The 24,706-nt window shown below is 42.0% G+C and overlaps 1 protein-coding gene across 2 annotated transcripts in view; it reads left to right on the top strand.

Moving 5' to 3' along the window:
• Positions 1 to 1,178: 1,178 nt before the first annotated feature.
• The window catches only part of ACAD9 (acyl-CoA dehydrogenase family member 9), a 47,401-nt gene continuing 23,873 nt past the window's right edge, over positions 1,179 to 24,706 (top strand). Inside the window, exons 1-2 of one of the 2 annotated variants that reach the window (XM_058725832.1) lie at positions 1,179 to 1,385; positions 6,955 to 7,048. In XM_058725832.1, the coding sequence (XP_058581815.1) occupies positions 1,236 to 1,385; positions 6,955 to 7,048 (244 nt within the window). In that variant the 5' untranslated portion in view covers positions 1,179 to 1,235. The remainder of the gene's footprint in view (positions 1,386 to 6,954; positions 7,049 to 24,706) is intronic. The other variant, XM_058725834.1, reaches the window with a different exon arrangement.

Raw genomic sequence — 24,706 nt, 5'->3', positions numbered from 1 at the left:
CCTTTGTGGCTTTTAAACCAATGACTTCCATATTTCTGTAAGAACTGATGTATCCCAAATGGGAACAAATATACATCAAAAAGGGAGTAGCCCCTACTAGGGGCGCATGGGTGGCTCAATCCGTTAAGCCTCCGACTTCGGCTCAGGTCATGATCTCCCGGTTCGTGGGAGCCTTCTATATATTTAGGAGCCTGCCCAGATTCTGTGTCTCTAAGTAACACAGATTGCATTAGATACTTGCAAAGATTTTGCAACCGGAAACGTTTTTGAGCTCTTTTCCCCTGATGTTGTGTCATCAAGTCAACCTTTTATTGGGCCGGGCCGGCAAAGCACGCTGAGACCGACTGCGATTTCCCACTCTTCTCCAGGAGTTCACAGGGTGGCGGCAGAAAGCGTTTTCCAATACTGTGTCAAACCCAGAATCAGGGTACAAGCACAAACAGAAGAAATGTTCCTGGAGGAGGCTGACTTAAAACCACGAGGGTGCCCACTTACCGCGGGTCAGGCAGGCATCGCTGCGCAAGGACCTGGGGGTGCCACGGGGCTGCCGGCCCTCCTCCCTGGGCCCCATGGCCTTGCCCGTCCCTTCCAAGTGTACACACCCCTTCTCGGTTCCCTCTGGAGCTTCTCTTCCTCCGCCTGCCTTTTAAGTTGCTGTTTCCCAGGGAGAGTTTTGTGACTCAGGATTATATCCGGACCCCTTTCTGGCAGAACAAGCTTTTTATTTTCCTCTTGCAAAATAAGGATATGTAACATACACGAAAGCCACAAATCAAAAGGAATCCACCATTCACTTTTTTAAAAAACATTACGCCTACTGAGCTCCCCCCCAGAGATAAACCAATACTGTAAATTCCTCCGCCCCATTTCCTTTTCTTTCGCTATGCGGCGTCCTCAGCGCCACAAGTGGCGAGAAAGAGCTGGGCGTCCCTGAGAAGTTTCCCCCGGCTGGCAGGCAGGGACGCAACCACCCACCGGCATTTGAAAACAAACACTTCGCAGCAGCCCCTCCAAGCCGAGCACGAAGCCGCCAACACGGCAGCAACCCCACCCCCTGCGACCTCCCCCTCCCTGGCGGAAGGCCGCGCAAGCGCAGAGGCGGCGGGCGGGGCGGTGCCGACGGGCGGCTGGGCTCAGGCCGGTGACGTCATCCGGCGGCGCGAGCCGCGTGCACGTGACCGGGGCTCCAAAAAGGAGGCCTCCACCGCGGGGGTGGCGCGGTCGACTTCAGCAGCATGAGTGCGGTGGCGCTCCTCTTGCGCAGGGCGGCGGCGGCGCGTGCCTGCCGGGCCCTGGTGGCCTTCGCAGCGAGCCGGCGCCTGCTGCGCACTAGTCCGCCGAGCGGGGCTTTCGCCAAGGAGCTCTTCCTGGGCAAAATCGAGAAGGTAACGCCGAGCCCTGGTCGACCCTTGAGCTCTTGCCTCTCGCTTTTTGCCCTTTAGCAGAAAAGAGGGGTCGGAGTGAGTGAGAGTCCCCATACCTGGCTGACATATATACCCGTCGGGGCGGCGGGGGTGGAGGGGCGTGCTAAAGTTCCCAAGTTCCTGAGCTCCGCTGGAACCTTTCCAGGGAAAGGGAAGAGTCCCGGGGACGGGGTCCTGAGAATCCATCTGTGGTTGTGACGTATATTCCAGTTAATTCTTGTTAGCTCAATTTGGGAAACCCTAGGCGAGGTGGTCACTCGACTCGGCGTTCTGGCCCCGGAATGTGCGGTGCTTCCTATCTGATTCCTAAAACACAGCTCAGACCCTGGCGCTCTTCTGTCCTCTTCCAGGGGCCCCTTAGCTTTCACGGCTTGAGTTCCAGCGCGTCCCTCTGTCACTCAGGCTCCCCGGCAGTCTGGCTTCAAGTTGCCTTCCCCATCCCTTCCCTTCCATAGGTCGTACAACCCTGTCAGTAGTAACAGCTACATTATCAAGCACTCACTGTCCTCTTATGGATTTGACCTTGGTCCTTGGTCCTGTAACTTTGAGCCTCAGTGCTTTCAGCCTTAAAGTGGAGCTAGTGATGTGTGCTGTCTCACACAGATGTGTTGTAAAGTGACATTTGTAGTGTGTGGAAATGCTTTGTAAACTGTCAGGTACCGTGCTGCTGGAAGAGGCAGCAGGGTAGGTAATTAATGCCGGCTTCACTCACCACTTGGATTAGTCACTTCACTTTCCGTGCCTGAGTGTGCTAATCCACAAAATAGTAAAAGTAGTATTTGCCCACTCCTAAAAGTGCAGTGTAAAGCAGACATTTGTGTCAAATGCTTTGAGGTAGGCTGAAATGTTGGCTGATACTGTATTATTTAAAGTTACTCCCTGGTGTTTTCTTTTAGACTGTTCCTTAATCAGGCATTACAGTTGCAGAAGCTGAAATTCAGAGTGGTTTGCCCTGCTAGAAAGTACAAACCCAGGTTTTAACATTTGAGAAACCATTTTTCCCAGAACCTGGGGCCATTGGACACTCAGCCCTGGGATGTCATGCCTTCCAGCACATGAGTGAAAAAACCCTGAATCTTTCATGCATCTCTTTCTCGAAGCCTCTTGCACCACCTCCCCTGTCTTCACACCCACCTGTCAACTTTGCTTCTTGTTTCACTGAGAAAGTACATACAGTCGGGTGAGAACCTCCGCCACATTTACCCCTCTTCCCCACACATGCCCACACGGTCTACGCTCTTACTGTGGACGAACTATCTACTCTTGGCAAAGACCAACCTCATCACTAGATCCCCTGCCTTCTCACCTACTCAGGGGCATTCATTGATCCAGTAATTCTCTCCTTTCTCATCTACATCAGTGATTGTTTCCTCTCTGCTGCGTCTTGCCCCCATACCATTCAGGCTTCTGTCCTTAACAATCTGCTAAAACTGCTCTCCTGCAAGATCAGTGGTGACCTCCCTGTTGTCAAATCTAGTGATATTTTCTCATCTTACTTGACCCATCTCTGGCATTTGACACAGTTCATCACTCCTGGCTTCTAAAAAAAAAAATCTCTTCTGGCTTTTCTGTTTACTTTGTTGGCTAATGCTTCTCTGTCGCTTGCTCCTTACCCTATAAACAGTGGCCAGTCTGACTAGCCCAGTCAGAGTTGGAAATTTTTTTTTTTCTTTTTGTCTAGGTTTTTAATTTTAGTTCCAGTATAGTTAACATGCGGTGTTATGTTAGTTTCAAGTGTACAATACAGTGATTCAGCAGTTCTGATCATTACTCAGTTCTCATCATGGTAAATGTACACTTTAATTCCCATCACCTATTTTAACCATCCCCCCTACCTACCTCCCCTATAGTAACCATCCGTTTAGTCTCTGTAGTTCAGAGTCTTTTTCTTAGTTTGCGTCTTTCTCTTGTTTCCCTTTGCTCGTTTGTTTTGTTTCTTAAATTCCACATGAGTGAAATCATATGGCATTTGTCTTTCTCTGGCTTATTTCACTTAGCATAATACTCTCTAGCTCCATCCATGTTGCCAATGGCAAGATTTCATTTTTTATGGGTGAATAATATTTCATTGTACACTTATGCCACATCTTTTTCCATTCAACTATCGATGGGCTTTTGGGCTGCTTCCATAAGTTGGCCATTGTAAGTAATGCTGCAATAAATACAGGGTTGTGTGTATCTTTTTGAATTAGTGTTTTTGTATATTTTGGGTAAATCCCCAGTAGTTCGATTACTGGATTGTAGGGTGGTCCTATTTTTAACCTCTTTTTTTTTTTTTTTTTAAAGTAATCTCTATACCAAATGTGGGCTTGAATTCATGACCCCAGGTCACGAGTCAGATGCTCTACCAACAGAGTCAGCCAGGCTCCCCTAACTTTTTATTTTTTTATTTTATTTTTTTTAATTACAGTATAGTTAACATAACACTGTTATATAAGTTTCAGGTGTATCTTTTTTTTTTTAATTGAAGTATAGTTGACACACAACGTTACATTAGTTGCAGGTGTACAACATAGTGATTTGACAAGTCTATATTTAGGCTTGTCACAAGTGTAGCTGCCATCTGTCACCATACAACAGTGTTAGAATACCATTGACCATGTTCCCTTTGCTGTACCTTTCATCCCTGGAAACCTGTACCTCCCACTCCTCTTCACCTATTTGGCCCATTCTCCTACCTCCTTCTCTGGCACCCTTTAGTTCTATGTATTTATGGGTCTGTTTTTCAGAGTTGGAGTTTTCTGAGACTCCGTCTATAGACTTCTCTTTTATCCACAATTCTTCCTTTAATCTAATTTAGTATTATGGCTTTAAATACTGTCAATATCCTGGGGTGCCTGGGTGGCTCAGTTGGTAAGTGTCAGACTTCAGCTCAGGTCATGATCTCACGGTTCGTGAGTTTGAGCCCCGCGTCGGGCTCTGTGCTGACAGCTCAGAGCCTGGACTCTGCTTCAGATTCTGTGTCTCCCTCTCTCTCTGCTCCTACCCCACTCACACTCTCTCTTACAAAAATAAATAAACATTAAAAACAAAAATTAAATACTGTCAATATCCTGGTGACTCAGATCTTTTTCTCCAGCTCAGACTTACTGACCTCCAGGCTCTTGACCTCTGCCTTTATACTCAAAAGCTCCACTTAGATGTCTAATATGCACCTCAGATTTAGCATACTAAAATTGAGTTCCTGGTCTTTCCACCCAATCTTATTCCTCCCACCAGTCCTCTTTATCATAGATGGTGGGGCCTCTGTTCCACTTGTTCAGGCCAAACGCCTGGAGTCTCCTTTGATGCCTCTTATTCTCGTAATCCACATCTAAGCCAACAGCAAATCCTGTTTTCTCTACTTTTGGGATATATTTAGAATGTGACCACTTTTAAGCCCTTCCACTGCTACTGCCCTGATTCAAGCCAACCTCCTCTCTCACAGCATCATTGGGGTTTGAGCAGAAACATGGCATCTGAGATGCTAAGAATCTCAGAAGAGAGAAAAACCTTCAAGATTCTCTAGGCCTGTAGCTGTCACACTGCCCGCAGTTTGACCCTTGCTATTCAAGGAAGTGTCCCAGCGGCTACTGCAGGGACCAGTGGAGAGTCGAATGGGAGGCGTGTAGGTGACCTCCCCATCCCCCACCACAGCAGCTTCGCTTTTACCTGTTTTTCATATTTGGCTTCTGTAGTAGATTTATTTGAAAAACAGGTTCCACTGCTTTAAGAATGTTAAAACTGCTGAATAGAAATTAAGCCTAACATCTATAAGGCACCCCATTAGGTTTTTGAACTTTGCTATCAGAGATCTGTTCTTAAATGCACTTGAGATCTCTCTTCCTGTAGCAGTCCTACAAATCCAAATCCAAAGGGTTTTGGTTATAGGTGTGGCCGGTTAGCTCAGGCTGTTCTCTTGCTCACTGGTACCAGCACTGAATAAATAATCTTTCTCCAGCACAGCCTAATGCACAAGGCCCACAGGAACTAATGAGGCTGTGAAGGGCCTGGGTTGAGCCTCTAGATGCTCTGCTAAGCATCCGGTTTTGTTCTGAGATGATGAAAATCTCTGCGTATTTTCCTTCTAGACCATCTTGAGGGCAGAGTAAGGGATGGCCTGGGGGTGGGGGACAGGAATTCCTTTAAGTCTGCATTCATTTTTGGATAGGGATCCACCACAAGCCTGGAATCATGGGTCCTGAGAGGAGAGAACAGACCTGGGAGCATGTTACTAGAGCGGACAGGCTTCAGTGGCTGATGAGCCACACGAGAGGCTGGAGGGGGAAGATTGAGGACTCCTCTGCTTTGAAGACCTTTCTTGAACACTTGGTGGGAGGTGCCGTGAGGAGAGGCAGGGCTCCTGGAGGCTGGCAGCCTGTGATCAGCGACCTCACTTCTCAAGTCCCAAGTACTTGTGCTGTGCTGGCAGCTGAGGGGTAGCAGGAGCCCAGAAAGCCAGAGGGGCTAAGAGCACAGCAGGAGATTTTAGGCAATATATGGTGACGACCCAGTGAGGAATCCTAGACCGGCTGGAAACATTGGGCACTTGACAGTTTGAGACAGAGACTTGAAGCTCAGAGCAGAGCCAGTATCTCATATAGATAATCAGTTACTTTGGGTTCCAGGATACACCTTGTCTCTTGAGAGCCTCACCTTCTGAAGTGTCCTCTGTAACAGAAGAGAAACTGACACTGAGAAAGGCCAAGTCGCACATGTAAGTTGCAGAGCCGGAGTTGAATTCAGGGTGATTTGGCTCAACCTGCAGTGGCCCTCCCTACAGGTAGCAGGTGTTATCAAACAGGAGGGATGGAGGCTGGCGTACGCAGCCGGGCGAGAACCTGGCGGGATGTGCGGCCTTGTCACCACAGTGTATTCTTGTCGGCGTAACATCTTTGAACTCACAAAATAACCAGTGTAGAATTTTACGTATCGGTAGAGAGCTTTCCCGTCTATTCCTTTTCACAATCCTCGCGACACCATTGAGTAAATACTACCTGCATGTTATGGATGGCATACGAAGAGGTGAAGGGGGTTGGCCAAGACCACCCAGTTAGCAGGCTGCAAAGCAGGGAACAAAACCCAAGGCTTTGAAGTGTTGGGGCCCTTTGCTTTGTGGGACACTCCACGTAACTTGTTGCTGATTGGGAAAGCAGATCCAAATCCAGAATAAACCTGCTCAAGTTGGAGGGAGGATCTCCATGGCTGGTGGAGTCCTGCGCACAACTCCTGTTCTAGAATTTGCATTCTGACTTCTTCAGTGAGTAAGGCCCCGCCTACTAGACACAGAATCTACCAACTGTTTCCTACCTCTGCCTTTTTTTTTTTTTTTTTTTTTTTTGAGAGCGAGGTGGGGAGGGTGGAGCAGAGAGAGAGCATGAGAATCTCCAGCAGGCTCCACACTCCGTGCAGGATCATGGCCTGAGCCAAAAGAGTCAGAGTCCAACCAACTGAGCCACCCCGGCGCCCTGTTTCCTCCCCTTTTGACTGATATTACCACTCTGGGAGGTTGTTAACAATTAAATTTTTAGTCAATGTTTATCATTTTTAGAAAGAAGTTTTCCCATTTCCAGAAGTTAGCCAAGATGAACTTAATGAAATCAATCAGTTTGTGGGACCTGTAGAAAAATTCTTCACTGAAGAGGGTATGTATGATCTTTATCATTACTCATTTCCATTTTAAGGATGGTTGTTTAGATATTTACATTAGAAGCAATACTCATATGGGAGCTGTCTTGAATATCATTAATCATGGAGAAATAATATCTATTGATAATATTTTGCTTTAAAATCATCCCAGTTTATAAATGCTATTTAATTACAAGGCATCTAGTTTAGTGCTTCTCGATGTTTCTGTGATGAAGGATCACTGTTAAACATTTCCAAACTGCAGACCAACACTTTCATAAACTATAATAAAATGAACAACTAGAAAAATGAAAAGAAACATAACCAAAGATCTATAGAATATAAATCCATTGATCATGTGCTTGGTTGTGTGGCAATATAAAAATGCTGTAAATGTTTTTAAAGATTTACTCTCTCATTAGGAACCGGGAATAGTCCGGCAGCCTGCAGAGCTCAGGTTTTGAGGGCCCCAGTACAGCCTGCGGGATGCCTCCCTTGGAGCTGGCAGCCAGCCCTGGGATGGAGCTGCGGCCCCTCGGCGGACAGAGCTCTCTGGGGAGCTCAGTGATGATTCACACACAGCTGGGACTACCTCTCTAGCACTGAGGACTCCAGAGTTCTTTTTGATGTGGGTTTTCTCTAGGGACATGTGCCCTGCTAGAAGATCAAAACTGAGAAATTTAAAAATTACTGTGTTCATTTATTACTTTATTTAAAATTATGAAAAGCCCATTACATGTTAACAGAAATGATATTTTAAATGACAAATAATATTTCCTTTTTTAAATTATTTTTTAATTTTTTAATTTTTTTTTTTTTTTTTTTTTTTTTTTTTTGAGAGCGAGAGCGCAAGCAGGAGAAAGGGGCAGAGTGGGAGAGAGAGAGGGAGAGAGGGGTAGAATCATAAGTAGGCTCAATGCTCAGCACAGAGCCCAGTGCAGGGCTTGATCCCACGACCCTGGTTTCATGACCTGAGCCAAAATCAAGAGTTGGATGCACGGGGCGCCTGGGTGGCTCAGTTGATTGAGTGTCCTTCGGCTCAGGTCACAACCTTGCAGTTCGTGAGTTCGAGCCCCGTGTCGAGCTCTGTGCTGACAGCTCGGAGCCTGGAGCCTGCTTCGGATTCTGTGTCTCCCTCTCTCTCTGCCCCTCCCCTGCTCACACTCTGTCTCTTTCTCAAAGATAAACATTATTAAAAAAAAAAAAGTTGGATGCTCAACTGACTGAGCCACCCAGGTGCCCCTAATATTTAATTCCAAACAAATAAACAAGCAAACAAAAATAGGAGTGGTATGGTTTTACAGTTTTGCAGATCTTTTAAATATTTGCTTATTGTTATATGCAACAGATATGAGAATCTAACTGGAACCACAATCCAGCTGGATTCCCAGAACTGTTTCTGCATTTAATCTATGATATATTTCATGTAGTCCTTGGAAAACCCCACTGTATACTCATGACAGAAATAGAATTAAAAAGGCAAAGAAAATTTTACCATTGCTAAAATAGCTTTGGCCCGGTGGACTTCCTGGAAGTGTCTTAGTCCTCCCCTCTCCACCTCCGCCACACACATTTTGAGAAATCTTATATCACTAAGTGTTGTTACATTGCTAGTTTTAAAAGTTGCTTAGTTGTGTATAAATATCTTTTATTTAGAAATACTTCTGTTTTTGGTTTAGTGATTATCTTCTTGTATGTTTTCTTAGTTCCTTGCTCTTTTACTTAAACTTTTACTATGTGATTTGTCAGGGTTTTCATAAGCTTTATGGAGGTGTGATTTGCACATATTTAAAGGGTAATGTCTGATAAATTCTGATATGTATGTACTCCCAAGGGAGCATCAATGTAATTACATTAATAAACCTATCCATTACCCCTCAATGTTTTCTCATGCCCTTTTCATCCCCTCCTGTCCCCAGGCAACCAGTGATCTGACGTCTGTCGTAGATAAGTTTGCGTTTCCTGGAATTCTGTTTAAGTGGAATTCTACATTACGTATGTTTTCGTCTAGCTGCTTTCAGTATAACTTTTGAGTTTTTGTCTGTGTTGTGTGTACTATTAGTTCATCCCTTTTAATGCCACGTAGTATTTCTTTGTGTGGATATACCGTAGTTTATTCATTCACCTATTAATTGACATTATGCATCCAGACTTTAGCTATCACAAAAGGTGTTGTGAGTGTTTTTCTATGAGTCTGGTGCACATATGCTCACATTTCTCTTGGGAAAATACGAAGGTGTGGAATGTCCGGATTACAAGATAGGTTCACATTTAACTTTATCCACCAAACTGTTTTCCACTGTGGTCACCACTTAACATTCCCACTAGTGGAGTATTACACTTGCCATTGCTCCGCATTTTCACTGACACTTCATATAGTCTGTCTTCTATTTTAGCCGCTTTAGTGGGTGTCTTGTGGTATCTCATTGTGGCTATGCTTTTCATTTCCCTCATCACTGATAATGTTAGGCATCTTATGTGCTTACCTGCAATCTGTGTATCTTTTTTGGTGAGATGTCTTCCAGATATTTTATACATTACAAAAAAAATGGGATTGTCTTACTGTTGAGTTATAAGAAGTCTTTATTCTCAGTGCTAGTTTTCTGCCCAATATCTGTTTAGCAAAATTTTTCTCCTTCTAGTCTGTGGTTTGACTTTTCATTTTATCTTTTTTTTTTCTTTTTTTTAATTCATTTTTTTAACTTACATCCAAGTTAGTTAGCATATAGTACAACAGCGATTTCAGGAGTAGGTTCCTTAATGCCCCTGACCCATTTGGCCCATCCCCCCTCCCACAACTCCTCCAGTAACCCTCTGTTTGTTCTCCATATTTAAGAGTGTCTTTTGTTTTGTCCCCCTCCCTGTTTTTATATTATTTTTGCTTCCCTTCCTTTGTGTTCATCTGTTCTGTGTCTTAAAGTCCTCCTATGAGTGAAGTCATATGATATTTGGCTTTCTCTGACCAGTTTTGCTTAGTATAATACTCTCTAGTTCCATCCACAAAGTTGCAAATGGCAAGATTTCATTCTTTTTGATTGCTGAGTAATACTCCTTTGTATATATGTACCACATCTTCTTTATCCATGCATCCATCGATGGGCATTTGGGCTCTTTCCATACTTTGGCTATTGTCGATAGTGCTGCTATAAACATGGGGGTGCATGTGCCCCTTCCAAACAGCATCCCTGTATCCCTTGGATAAATACCTAGTAGTGCGATTGCTGGGTCGTAGGGTAGTTCTATTTTTAATTTTTTGAAGAACCTCTATGCTGTTTTCCAGAGTGGCTGCCCCAGTTTGCGTTCCCACCAGCAGTGCAAGAGAGATCCTCCTTCTCCGCATCCTCGCCAACATCTGTTGTTGACTGAGTTGTTAATGTTAGCCATTCTGACTGGCGTGAGGTGGTATCTCATTGTGGTTTTGATTTGTATTTCCCTGATGATGAGAGATGTTGAGCATTTTTTCATGTGTCACTTGGCCATTTGGATGTCTTCTTTGGAGAAGTGTCTATTCCTCTCTTTTGCCCATTTCTTCACTGAATTGTTCGTTTTTTGGGTGTTGAGTTTGACAAGTTCTTTAGAGATTTTGGATACTAACCCTTTATCTGATACGTCATTTGCAAATATCTTCTCCCATTCTGTCGGTTGCCTCTTAGTTTTGCTGATTATTTCCTTCGCTGTGCAGAAGCTTTTCATTTTGATGAGGTCCCAATAGTTCATTTTTGCTTTGGTTTCCCTTGCCTCTGGAGACATGTTGAGTAAGAAGTTGTTGCAGCCAAGATCGGCCTGCTTTCTCCTCAAAGATTTTGATGGCTTCCTGTCTTACATTGAGGTCTTTCATCCATTTTGAGTTTATTTTTGTCTATGGTGTAAGAAAGTGGTCCAGGTTCGGGGCGCCTGGGTGGCTCAGTCGGTTAAGCGGCCGACTTTGGCTCAGGTCATGATCTCACGGTCCGTGAGTTCGAGCCCCGCGTCAGGCTCTGTGCTGACAGCTCAGAGCCTGGAGCCTGTTTCAGATTCTGGGTCTCCCTCTCTCTCTGCCCCTCCCCTGTTCATGCTCTGTCTCTCTCTGTCTCAAAAATAAATAAATGTTAAAAAAAAAAAAATTAAAAAAAAAAAAGTGGTCCAGGTTCATTTTTCTGCATGTTGCTGTCCAGTTTTCCCAGCACCACTTGCTGAAGAGACTGTCTTTATTCCATTAGATACTCCTTCCTGCTTTGTCAAAGATTAGTTGGCCATACGTTTGTGGGCCCATTTCTGGGTTCTCTGTTCTGTTCCATTGATCTGAGTGTCTGTTCTTGTGCCAGTACCATACTGTCTTAATGATTACAGCTTTGTAATACAGCTTGAAGTCCGGGATTGTGACCCCTCCTGTGTTGGTTTTCTTTTTGAAGATTGCTTTGGCTCTTTGGGGTCTTTTCTGGTTCCATACAAATTTTAGGATTGTTTGCTCTAGGTCTAGGAAGAATGCTGGTGTTATTTTGATAGGGATGGCATTGAATATGTAGATTGCTTTGGGTAGTGTTGACATTTTAACAATATTTGTTCTTCTTATCCAGGAGCATGGAATCTTTTTCCATTTTTTTGTGTCTTCTTCAGTTTCTTTCATAAGCTTTCTATAGTTTTCAGTGTAAAGATTTTTCACCTCTTTGGTTAGATTTATTCCTAGGTAGTTTATGGTTTTGGGTGCAATTGTAAATGAGATCGATTCCTTGATTTCTCTTTCTGTTGTTTCATTGTTGGTGTATAGGAATGCAACCAATTTCTGTGCATTGATTTTGTATCCTGAAACTTTCCTGAATTCATGAATCAGTCTAGCAGTTTTTTGGTGGAATCTTTTGGGTTTTCCGTATAGAGTATCTGCAAAGAGGGAAAGTTTGACCTCCTCCTGGCCGATTTGGATGCCTTTTATTCCTTTGTGTTGTCTGATTGCTGAGGCTAAGACTTCCAATACTATGTTGGATAACAATGGCAAGAGTGGACATTCCTGTCTTATTCCTGACCTTAGGGGGAAAGCTCTCAAGTTTTCCCCATTGAGGATGATATTAGTATTGGGTCTTTCATACATGGCTTTTACGATCTTGAGGTGTAATCCTTCTATCCCTACTTTCTTGAGGGTTTTTATCAAGAAAGGATGTTGTATTTTGTTAGATGCTTTCTCTTCATGTATTGAGAGGATCATATGGTTCTTGTCCTTTCTTTTATTGACGTGATGAGTCACACTGATTGTTTTGTGGATATTGAACCAGCCTTGCATCCCAGGCATAAATCCCACTTGGTCGTGGTGGATAATTTTTAAAATGTATTGTTGGATATGGTTGGCTAATATCTTGTTGAGGATTTTTGCATCCATGTTCATCGGGGAAATTGGTGTGTAGTTCTCCTTTTTAGTGGGGTCTTGTCTGGTTTTGGAATCAAGGTAATGCTGGCCTCATAGAATAAGTTTGGAAATTTTCCTTCCATTTTTGTTTTTTGGAACAGCTTCCAAAAAATAGGTATTGACTCTTCTTTAATTGTTTGGTAGAATTTCCCTGGAAAGCCATCTGGCCCTGAACTCTTGTTTTTTGGGAGATTTTTGATTATTAATTCAATTTCTTTACTGGTTGTGGGTCTGTTCAAATTTTCTATTTCTTCCTGTTTCAGTTTTGGTAGTCTATAGGTTTCTAGGAATTTGTCCATTTCTTCCAGATTGCCCATTTTACTGGTGTATAATTGCTCATAATATTCTCTTATTACTTATTACTGTTTTTATTTCTGCTGTGTTGGTTGTGATCTCTTCTCTTTCATACTTGATTTTATTTATTTGGGCCCTTTCCTTCTTCTTTTTGATCAAACTGGCTAGTGGTTTATCAATTTTGTTCATTCTTTCAAAGGACCAGTTTCTGGTTTCATTATCATTTTATCTTTTTGAAGAGCAAAAGTTGGGGCACCTTGGTAGCTCAGTCGGTTAGGCATCTGACTCTTGATTTTGGCTCAGGTCATTATCTCACAGTTCATGAGATCGAGCCCCTCATTGGGCTGTGCGTTGACAGCACAGAGCCTACCTGGGATTCTCTATGCCCTTTTCCCTCTCTCTGCCCCTCCCCCCCTCTTAAAATAAATAAATAAACTTTTAAAAGAAGAATAATATTTGTTAAGTAAAGAGCAAATGTTTTTAATACTGATTTAAGTACAATTTTTTCTTTTGTAGTTCATATTTTTTTTTGTATTTTATGTAAGAAATCTGCCAAACCTAAGGTCTTGGTGATTTCTGTCTATATTTACTTTAGAAGGCTTATATTTTTAAGTGTTAACATTCAGATTTATGACCCTTTTCCGGTTTATTTTATATATGATGTGAGGTAAAATTGGAGGATTTTTTGCATATGACTGTCCAATTGTTGCAGCAATATTTGCTGAAAAGATTATCCTTTCCCCATTTAATTCACTTGGTACCTTTGCCAAAATCAATTGACCAGAGAATTCTGGGACAATAGCAGAGTGGTAAGAAGCACCAGGAATCTGTCTCCCCACCTGGACAACAGTGGCAGAATCTGTGTGATGTAACTGTTTTTGGAACTCTGGAGTCCATTTAATTTTGGTCAGTTAGCTCTGAGCACAGCTACCCATTCCCCACCCTAGCCCCAAAGTAGTCAGCTGTGCACTTGTTCCTGGAGCAGCTTGCACTCAGCTTGTGGGAGCCAGAGGAGACAAAAACACCTTGGCCATCAGGTATTAGGGATCTGTGCTCTGATTGCTGCTTCTAATCACAGAGATACAGACCAAAAGGCAGAGACCATTTTTCCACCTTCTCTTGTTGCAAACCCTTACCCCTGTAGCGAAAATGACAGGGGATGCTGTGTGTCTTTTCTTGTCCCCCCCCCCCCCTTTCATTTTTCTTTTTCCTCTTTTGGGAACCAGATTGAAGACCAGGACATTCAAAAGCAATCATATATACAGGGGGAATGAATTAGAAAGTCACCACATATGCCCAGGGAAAGGCATAGACTCAGGAAGGACCTGAGAAGGCCTTAGATTTATACCTGGGGCTGATCACTGGCACTGTTTTAAAAAAAAAAAAAAAAAAACAGTTTTTTAAAATCCAAGCATCAAAAGCACAATCAACAAAAGCAAAAATCAACATATGGGACTGTAGCAAACTTTAAAACTTCCGCACAGCAAAAGAAACCATCACTTAAGAATTGGGAGAAAATATTTGCAAACCATATATTGGATAAGGGGTTAATATCTAAAATACGTAAAGAACTCTTACAACTCAGTAGCAAACTCAGGCAATCCAATTTAAAAAAGGGCAGAGGAACTAAATAGTCATTTTCCAGAGAAGACATACAGATGGCCAACAGGTACAAGGGGTGCCCAATGTGAGTAGTCATCAGGGAAAGTCAAATCAGAAGCACACTGAAGTATCAGCTCACACCTATTAGAACAGCTCTCATCAAGAAGATGAGATAAAAGTGTTGACACAGATGTAGAGAAAAGGGAATCCGTGTACCCTTTTGATGGGAATGTGACTGTTTCAGACATCGTGGAAAACAGCATAGTGGTTCCCTGAGTGAAAATACGGGGGCGCCTGAGTGGCTCGGTCTTTAAGCATCTGACTTCGGCTCAGGTCATGATCTCACGGTCCAGGAGTTTGAGCCTCACATCTGGTGAGCTCAAGCCCCAACTTCTCTCTCTCTGCCCCTCACTCACTTGTGCCCTCCCCTCTCCCCCCCCCCCAAAAAAAAAGAAAGAAAAAGAAAATAGAATTATGGAGCCACCTGGGTGGCTCAGTCGGTTAAGTGTCTGACTCTTGATCTCAGGTCAGGTCTTGATCTAAGGACTGTGGGTTCAAGCTCCATGCTGGGCTCTATGCTGGGCATTGAGCCTACCAAAAAAAAAAAAAAAAAAAAATTACCAAAGGTTCCATCAGTTCTACCTCTAGGTATATATCCAAAGAAAACAGAAAATGAAAATAGGGTATCAGAAAGATGTGCACTCCCATTTTTATTGCAGCATTAATCACAGTAGCCAAGCTGTGGAAACAACCTAAGTACCCATCAACTGATGAATAAAGTGTGAATTATGTGCGTATATAAACACACACAAGCCTGCTGTTTGCAACAACATGAATAGACCTTGAGGACATCATGCTAGGTGAGATAAGCCAGAGAAAGACAAATACTGTAAAACATCACTTGGGGCGCCTGGGTGGCTCAATCGGTTAAGCGGCCGACTTCGGCTCAGGTCATGATCTCGCGGTCCGTGAGTTCGAGCCCCGCGTCGGGCTCTGTGCTGACAGCTCAGAGCCTGGAGCCTGTTTCAGATTCTGTGTCTCCCTGTCTCTGACCCTCCCCTGTTCATGCTCTGTCTCTCCCTCTCTCAAAAATAAATAAAACAGGGGCGCCTGGGTGGCACAGTCGGTTAAGCGTCCGACTTCAACCAGGTCACGATCTCGCGGTCCGTGAGTTCGAGCCCCGCGTCAGGCTCTGGGCTGGCGGCTCAGAGCCTGGAGCCTGTTTCCGATTCTGTGTCTCCCTCTCTCTCTGCCCCTTCCCCCGTTCATGCTCTGTCTCTCTCTGTCCCAAAAATAAATAAACGTTGAAAAAAAAAAAATTAAAAAAAAAAAAAATAAATAAATAAATAAATAAATAAAACATTTTAAAAAAATTTAAAAAAAAAAGAAAAAACATCACTTACATGTGGAATCTAAAAAAGCCAAGCTCCTAAAAACAGTAGAATGGTAGTTACCAGGGGGTGACGGTACAGGAGAGATGTTTAAGGATACAAATTTGCAACTACTAGATAAATAAGTCTTTAGCAGTATAGTGATTATAGACAACAAAACTGTATTATAAACCCCAAATGTGCTAAGGCATAAGGTCTTACTCCCACCACAAAAAAGAAATGAAAAATATACGATGCGATAGAAGCATTAGCTAAGGCTACAATGGCCATCTTATTGCAATATATAAATGTATCAAATTCAACATGTGGTATCCTTAAGCTTTTAAAAAAAATTTTTTTAGGGGCGCCTGGGTGGCGCAGTCGGTTAAGCGTCCGACTTCAGCCAGGTCACGATCTCGCGGTCCGTGAGTTTGAGCCCCGCGTCAGGCTCTGGGCTGATGGCTCGGAGCCTGGAGCCTGTTTCCGATTCTGTGTCTCCCTCTCTCTCTGCCCCTCCCCCGTTCATGCTCTGTCTCTCTCTGTCCCAAAAATAAATAAAAAACGTTGAAAAAAAAAAAAATTAAAAAAAAAAATTTTTTTAAAGCTTATTCATTTTTCAGAGGGACAGAACACAACAGGGGAGGGGAGAGAGAGAGGAAGACACAGAATCCAAAGCAGGCTCCAGGCTCCCAGCTGTCAGCACAGAGCGCAATACCGGGGCTCAAACCCATGAACCGTGAGATCATGAACTAAGCCAAAGTTGGACGCTTAACAGACTGAGCCACCCAGGTATCCCTAGTATCCTTAAATTTAGACAATGCTACATATCAAATATATTCAATTAAAAGAACAAAAAGCAGAAGCAGAAACCCTGCAAACTCTGGGGGAGAGGGAAGATCTGATTTCCAGAGTTACCACCTTTTATCAGATTCACATCTCCAGTAAAAAAAAAAAAAAAATCACAAGGCATACAAAGAAGCAGGAAAGAACGGCCTGTTCAAAGAAAAACAAAACAAAACCAACGAAACAGTAGAAACTGTTTCTGTGAAAGATCTGATGGAGGACCAGACTTTAAACCTGCTGTCTTAAAGATGCTCAGAGAACCCATGGTAGACATGAAGAAAGTCAAGAATGTATGAACAAAATGAAAATGCTATTAAGAGAAAACCTGGGAAGAAACCCCTTCTTCAACTCATTTATCAGTGCTAGGAGTTTTTTGGGTAGGTCATGGAGGATTTTCTGCATAGACAGTGGTGTTGGTGAAGGGCAGTTTTCTTTCTTTCTTTCCAGTCTGGTTTCCCTTTCTTGTTTCATCGTGGTGGCTAAAACCTCCAGTATGGTGTTGAACATAAGTAGTAAAAGCAGACTTCCTTGCCTTGTTCCTGATCTTAGGGCGAGGCAGGCAGTCTTTGACCGCTAGGCGTGACGTTAGCTATACTTCTGTCCACGCTCTGTATTAGGTCAAGGGAGATTCCTTCCATTTCTAGTTTGCTGACCATTTTCATCATAAATTGTATCGAATTTTGTCCAGTGCTTTTTTTCCACATCTCTTGAGGTGATTATTTTCTGTCTTTATGGACCTGGTAAATTGCATGTTGATTGCTCACCCACCTCACATTTCCAGGATAATTCAGACTTGGTCGTGATGTTATTACGCTTTCTTACATTGTTGGGTTCAGTTTGCTAAAATTTTAAGAATGTTTGCATCTGTGTTCCTGGACATATTTGTCTGTGGTTTAATTTTCTGTGATTTTTTTAAAATCAGAATAATGCTGGCCTGCCATATAGACTAAGTCAGGAAGTGTTTCCTCCCCTTAAAGTTTCTTTGAGGCCTTGTGTAAGGTTGGTGTTATTTCTTCCCTAAATATTTGGCAGAATTCAGCAGTGAAGCTATTTGAGCCTTGAATTTTCTTAATGGGAAAGTTAACTAATTCAATTTCTTTAATAGATATAAGGCTATTTAGATTATATAATTCTGTGGACTTTGATGGTTCATAAATTTTAAGGAATTTATTCATTTTATCAAAGTTGTTGAGCCTACTAACTTGAAGTTGTTTATAATCATCTCTTTATCCTCTTTTTTTCTTTAAACAAATTTTTTTATGTTTATTTTTGAGAGCAAGAGAGACTGAGCATGAGTGGGAGAGGGGCAGAGGGAGAGAGAGAGAGAGAGAGAGGAGAAGAGAAGAGAAGAGAAGAGAAGAGAAGAGAAGAGAAGAGAAGAGAAGAGAGCGCGAGCGCGAGCAGGGGAGGGGCAGAGAGAGAGGGAGACACAGAATCCAAAGCAGGCTCCAGGCTCCGAGCCATCAGCCCAGAGCCTGACGCGGGGCTCGAACTCACAACCCGTGAGATCATGACCAGAGCCAGTCAGAGGCTTAACTGACTGAGCCACCCAGGTGCCCCATTATCTCTTTATCCTCTTAAAGACTGTAGGCTTTGTGCTGATATTCCCATTGTTGATTTCTAAAAAGTGGTCCATTGTGGTCAGAGAACATTGTATAATTTCAGTTCTCTTAGATTTATTGAAATTTGTTTTATGGCCATAATATGGTCTACTTTGTGGGTGTTCTTCCATGTGCATTTGAAACAATATTCTCCCATCGTTTGGTTGAGTCCTCTATAAATGTCAGTTAGGACAGATTGGCTGGTAGTGTTGTTCTAATGTATCCTTACAAATTTTTTTAGCGACTTTTCCCATCAGTTAATGAGAGAGGGATGTTGACCTTTCCAGCATGGTTGTATGTTTTTTCCCTTTTCATTTCTATCAGGTTTTTTTCATGTATTTTGAGGCTTCGGTATCAGGTGCATGAAAATTCAGGATTATTTGTCTGCATGTTGAGTTGCTGAGTCCTTATGAAATGAAACGATCTTTTTATTCATGGTGATAGCATTTGTTTAGAAATCTACTTTGCCTGGTGTTGCTACTCCAGCTGTTTTTTGTTTTGTTTTGTTTTGTTTTGTTTTGTTTTGCTTATTTTGAGAGAGGGAGAGCAAGCATGCATAGGGGAGAGGCAAAATGAGAACCCCAAGCAGGCTCTGCACTGCAGCACAGAGCCTGATGCAGGGCTTGATCTCACGAACCGTGAGATCATGACCTGAGCTGAAATCAAGAGTCAAACACCCAGCCCGACTGAGCCACCCAGGTGCCCCACCAGCTGTCTTTTGATTGGTGTTAGTATAGTATGTTTTTTTCATCCTCTTGACCAATTTGTGTTTTATACTCCAAGTGGGTTTCTCTTCCACTTAATAAGCATAGAAGGGATTGTAGAAATAAAAAATTATCATGAAGCACACCCTATAGTAAAGTTGTTGTAGCCAAGTTCCACTAATGGATGCTAGTGTTACCGGGTTAAAGTTTGAGAGGAAGCAGTTTGTTTATATAATCTCAAAGTAGTTTCCCTATGATATTTACTAATTACAAAGGGGAAAATGGTAACTTTATAGAGAGAATCTTGGCAAACACCACCTTGCAAAAGTATTCAAGGTTAGTATCACCAGTAGTGAGACTTAGTGACATCATGTACCCCCTGATATGATATTCCAAATCATGAGAAGACTTCATAACCCCTGTGATACTCTTGCCCAAAACATACAACCTTAGGCTAGTCGTGTCAAAACATCAGGCAAACCCAAATTGAAGGACATTCTACAAAGTAACCGGTGTTTCAAAAGTATCAGGGCCACAAAAGACCAGGAAACACTGAAGAACTCTCACAGACTGTAGGATACTAAGGAGGCATCACTAAATACAATGTAGAATCCTGGATTGGATCCAGGAACAGAAAAAGGACATTAATGGATAAGAAGTGAAATTAATTCTGGAAGTGAGTTAGTAATACTGTATGAATGCCAGTTTCCTAATTTTGAGAATTTTTTCTGGTTCTTACAAGGTTCTCTTAAAAGTGGGAATAAGAGTATATAGGAACTCTATACTATTTTTGTAACTTTTCTTTAAATCTGAAATTATTTCAAAAAAAAGATTTTTTTTAATGTTTATTTATTTTTGAGACAGAGAATGAACGGGAGAGGGTAGGAGAGAGAGGGAGACACAGAATCCAAAGCAGGCTCCAGGCTCCGAGCTGTCAGCACAGAGCCCAACATGGGGCTCGAACCCACGGACTGTGACACCATGACCTGAGCTGAAGTCGGACACTCAACCGACTGAACCACCAGGCACCCCTGTCTGCCTGCTATTTCTAATCTTCATTTCCTCCAGTGTAACTGGATTTCTTTCTGGTACCATCCCTTTCCATGGGAAGACTTTTTTGATATTTCTTGTGTAGCTTTGCAGGATGAATGTTTTCAAGTTTTATGTGTGTGAAGTTTATTTCATCAGAAAAGATTTCTTTGTTGACGGTATTGTTCTTCCAGCCCCTTGAAGGCTTTGCTCCATTGTCCTCTGACTTAATGTTGTTTCCAGCGAGGTGTCTGCCGCCATCTTATTCTTACATAACGTCTCTTTATTCTCTGGCTGCTTTTGATTGGGTCTAGGAAAATCGGATTATAATATGTGTTGGTGTAGTTTTCTTCCCATTTCTTTTGCTTGGGATTCTTTGAACTTTGGTTCTTTGGTCTGTGTGTTCATAGTATTGACCAACTTTGATTAGCTTTTGGCCATTATTTCTTTAAAATTTTTTTTAGCACCACATCTCCTGCCCTCTCCTCCCCCACCCTCCTTTGGGGACTCCAAGTATGTGTGTGTGTGTGTGTGTGTGTGTGTGTGTGTGTGTGTTCTCTAGAAGTTCAGCTTGTATGTTTCTGTTTCTTCCATGTCTCCTTAACATGCTTGTATTTTTTCTAACTTTCTCAAGCATTTGGAATATAGTTATAATGGCTCTTTTAATGTCTTTGTCTACTATCTGTGTTGTTTATGAGTCATGTTCAGTTGATTGTTGTTTCTTTTCACTGTCAGACTGTCAGTCATATTTCCCTGCTTCTGCATGTGCCTGGTAGTTTCCTACTGGGTAGCAGTCACTGTGGGTTCCACATCATTGGTGCCAGGTGCGTGCATGCGTGTGTGTGTGTGTGATGTTAAGCTTTGTTCTAGGGTACGGTAGATTACTTTGGAACAGTTTGATCCTTTGAAGGGTTGCTCTCTCCCCCACTACCCAAAGAGTAAGTTAAAGTGTTTTCATTGTGTTCATGTGTTGTCTGAAACCATTCTTTTATGTGGAAATGAGAGCACAGTAGGAAATGTGGGCATTTTATGTACCAGTTAACAAGGAATGAGATACAAAATACTCATATTTACTTACCAAAATTATTGCAAATAAAAAGTTGTCCCTAGACACTATTGATAATGCCTCTTAAAATTATTTTGAATATAAGAGAGGGTCCTATATTGTCTACAACAGCAGAATTAAATTGGATTGTTTAATACTGCCTGAGGACCAGTTTATCCTTGTTTATAGTTAAATGATCATTTTATTTTATTATATTTTAATTGAAGTGTAATTAACATATAATATTATATTAGTTTCAGGTAAACAATCTAGTGAGTGATGCAACGTTTATGTACATTACAAAGTGATCACCAGTATAAATCTAGCTCCCATCTGTCACCATACAAAGTTGTTACCTATTATTAACTGTATTCCTTATGCTGTACATTGTATCCCTGTGTCTTTTTTTTTTTTTTCTTCGTAACTGGAAGTTTATATCTTTTAATTCCCTTCCCCTACTTCTGCCTAGCCCTCTATCCCCCCTCCCTCTGGCAACCACCTTATTGTTCTCTGTGTCTGTGAGTCTGTTTCTGTTTTGGTTCTTTTGTTTTTTAGATTCCACATATAAGTGAAAGCATACGGTCTTTGTCTTATCATTTCACTAAGTATGATACCCTCTCCATCTATCCATGTTGTCACAAATGACATGATTTCATTTTTTTTTATAGCTGAGTAATATTGCATTGTATATGTACATACCACATCTTTTTATCTATTCATCTATTGATGGACACTTAATTTGCTTCTGTATTTTGGCCGTTGTTAATAACGTTGCAGTAAAGATAGAGGCAGTATGTACTTTTTCAAATTGGTGTTTTTGCTTCCTTGATACAAATACCCCGAAGTGGAATTACTGAATTGTATGGCAGTTCTATTTTAACACTTTTGAGGAACCTTCATACTGTTTTTCCACAGTGGCTGCCCCATTTTGCATTCCCACTAATAGTGCACAAGGGTTACTTTTCCTCCACATCCTCACCGACACTTGTTATTTCTTGTCTTTTTGGTACTAACCATGCTGACATGCCTGAGGTGACATTTTATTGTGGTTTTGATTTGCTTTTCCCTGATGATTAATGATGTTCAACATCTTTTCTTCTGTCTAATGGTCATCTATATGCTGTCTTTGGAGGACTGTCTAGTCACATCCTCCGTCCATTTTTTAATTGGATTGTTTTTTGACATGGAGCTTTGAGTTCTTTATGTATTTTGGATATTGATCCCTTATCAGATCTCTTATTTGCAAATATTTTCTTCCATTCAGTAGGTTGCCTTTTATGTTGGTGGTTTCCTTTGCTGTGCACAAGCTTTTTATTTTTTTTATATATTTACTTTGAGAGCATGCACGAGCATGAGTTGGGGAGAAGCAGAGAGAGGGAGAGGGAATCCCAAGCCGGCTCCACTTAAATCTCATGAACCAACTTCTGCTAGCTTCACACTCAGCTGTGGGTTTGTCATCTGTGGCCTTTATTATGTTAAGTTCCTTCTATCCCTACTTTTTTGAGAGTTTTAATCAGAAATTGATCTTGAATTTTATTAAGTGCTTTTTTAAAAATTTATTTTTTTTTAATTTTTTAAAATTTACATCCAAATTAGCATATAGTGAAACAATGATTTCAGGAGTAGATTCCTTAATGCCCCTTACCCATTTAGCCCATCCCCCCTCCTACATCCCCTCCAGTAACTCTTTGTCTGTTCTCCATATTTATGAGTCTCTTATGCTTTGTCCTCATCCCTGTTTTTATATTACTTTTGCTTCCCTTCCCTTATGTTCATCTGTTTTGCCTCTTAAAGTCCTCATATGAGTGAAGTCATATGATTTTTGTCTTTCTCTGACTAATTCACTTAGCACAATACCCTCTAGTTCCATCCACGTAGTTGCAGATGGCAAGATTTCATTCTTTTGATTGCTGAGTAATACTCCATTGTGTATATATGTACCACATCTTCTTTATCCATTCATCCGTCGATGGGCATTTGGGCTCTTTCCATACTTTGGCTATTGTCGATAGTGCTGCTATAAACATTGGGGTGCATGTGCCCCTTCGAAACAGCACACCTGTATCCCATGGATAAATGCCTAGTAGTGCAATTGCTGGGTCATAGAGTAGTTCTGTTTTCAGTTTTTTGAGGAACCTCCATACTGTTTTCCAGAGTGGCTGCACCAGCTTGCATTCCCATGATTCTTATCCTTTTTGTTAATGTGATGTATCACATCGATTTGCAGATATTGAACCATCTTTGCATCCCCGGATAAATCCCACTTGATCATAGTGAATGGTCCATTTATTATATTACTGAATTCAGTATTTGTTAGTGTTCTGTTGAGGGTTTTGCATCAATATTCCCTCAGGGATATTGACCTCTAATTTTGGTGGTGTCTTTGGTTTTGGTCAAGGCCTGCTTTTAAGTGTCGTTTGGTGGGAGTAGAGCAGCCTGTAGAGCAGTGTTTCTCAACCTGTTTTTCATTATTGCCCCCTCTCCTCCAGTCCTTTATGGCCCCCTGTTTACACCCTACTAATGAAACTTTAATGCCACAGTTGTAACAAATATCTGTTTGTGTATTATTTGTATTTCTGGTCTTTATACATTAAAAAAATATTTTTGGCTGCTCCACGCCAGACCCAGTTTTTTTATACCTTGGGGAGTGCTGTTGCCCTTGTTGAGAATTCGTGATCTAGGGCTAATTCTCTACTGGTGACATGTTGCTCTCGTACGTGCTGTGCCCAGTGCCCTGTGCATTTAGTGTCTTGTGGAAGGAGATCATTCCAGTCCCTGGTACTCCATCTCCGTTGGAAGCAGAGCCCCCCCCCCCCCCCCGCCCCAGATCCTGGCGGTTTCTTATTACACATACTCTACCTAGTACAGCCCAAGCATTCCACTCCAAAATAGATAGTGATGCAAGAGAAATGAAGACAGAGCTGTGCGAAATGAGCATATGAATGTTCGTGGAAGCTCTGTTTCTAAGAACCAAAACCTGAGAGCCATCCAAATGTCCATCGAGAGGTGAATGGATAAGCTGGTTTTTACCCATACGGTAGAGTATTGAACAGTAAAAAGTATTATGATAAAGTACTGAAACATGCAGCAATATGGATGAATCTCAAAATCATACTGAGTCAAAGAAGCCAGCCCCCCAAAATACATTCTGTGTGATCCCATTTATATAAAACTCAAAAATGCAAACTAATCTACAGACACAAAGGAGGTTGCCTGGGGTTGGAAATGGACTGAGGGATTGATCACAAAGGAGCATGAGGAGACTTGGTGGAAAACGAAATTTTTATTCTTTATTTATTTGGTGGGAGTAGTTCATGGGCAGATGTCAGAACTCAACAAATGAAATATTGTAAATATGTAAGGTTTACTATATGCCACTTGTATATGTCAGTAAAGCTGTAAAAAAGGTAAATAAAAAAATGAGAGGTTTGGAGTTTTGGGGGGAATGTGTATTTCTCCTTTGTGACCTCTGTGCATAAAAATTCCCAAGTGCAGGTTATGATAGTTTTTCAAATTTATATTAGTAGTGAAATTTAATTTGCTGACAGTTTGAAAGAGCATTTGAACTGCTTCAGGCAAAATCGTGTATGTATAAAGTGCACAATGATAGACCTAATGCCGCTGGTTGCTCCATTCTGCTCTAAGGGAAGTGAGTAGGTGTTAAACAGATTACGCCGCCCTCAGAACCTGTGGGCTGTGGTGAAGCAGTTGTGATTTCTGTAGACTAGGTGAATGTGGGTCCAGATAGCGCCCAGAATTTGGCTATCTAGCCTCACATTTTTGGACAGTTTTGGAAGTTGCATGCTTGTT

The sequence above is a fragment of the Neofelis nebulosa genome, chromosome 4 (genome assembly GCF_028018385.1).
Source record: "Neofelis nebulosa isolate mNeoNeb1 chromosome 4, mNeoNeb1.pri, whole genome shotgun sequence".
In the NCBI taxonomy this organism is placed as follows: domain Eukaryota; kingdom Metazoa; phylum Chordata; class Mammalia; order Carnivora; family Felidae; genus Neofelis; species Neofelis nebulosa.
Note: the sequence above shows the minus strand (reverse complement) of the source record. Positions and strands in the feature narration are given on the sequence as shown.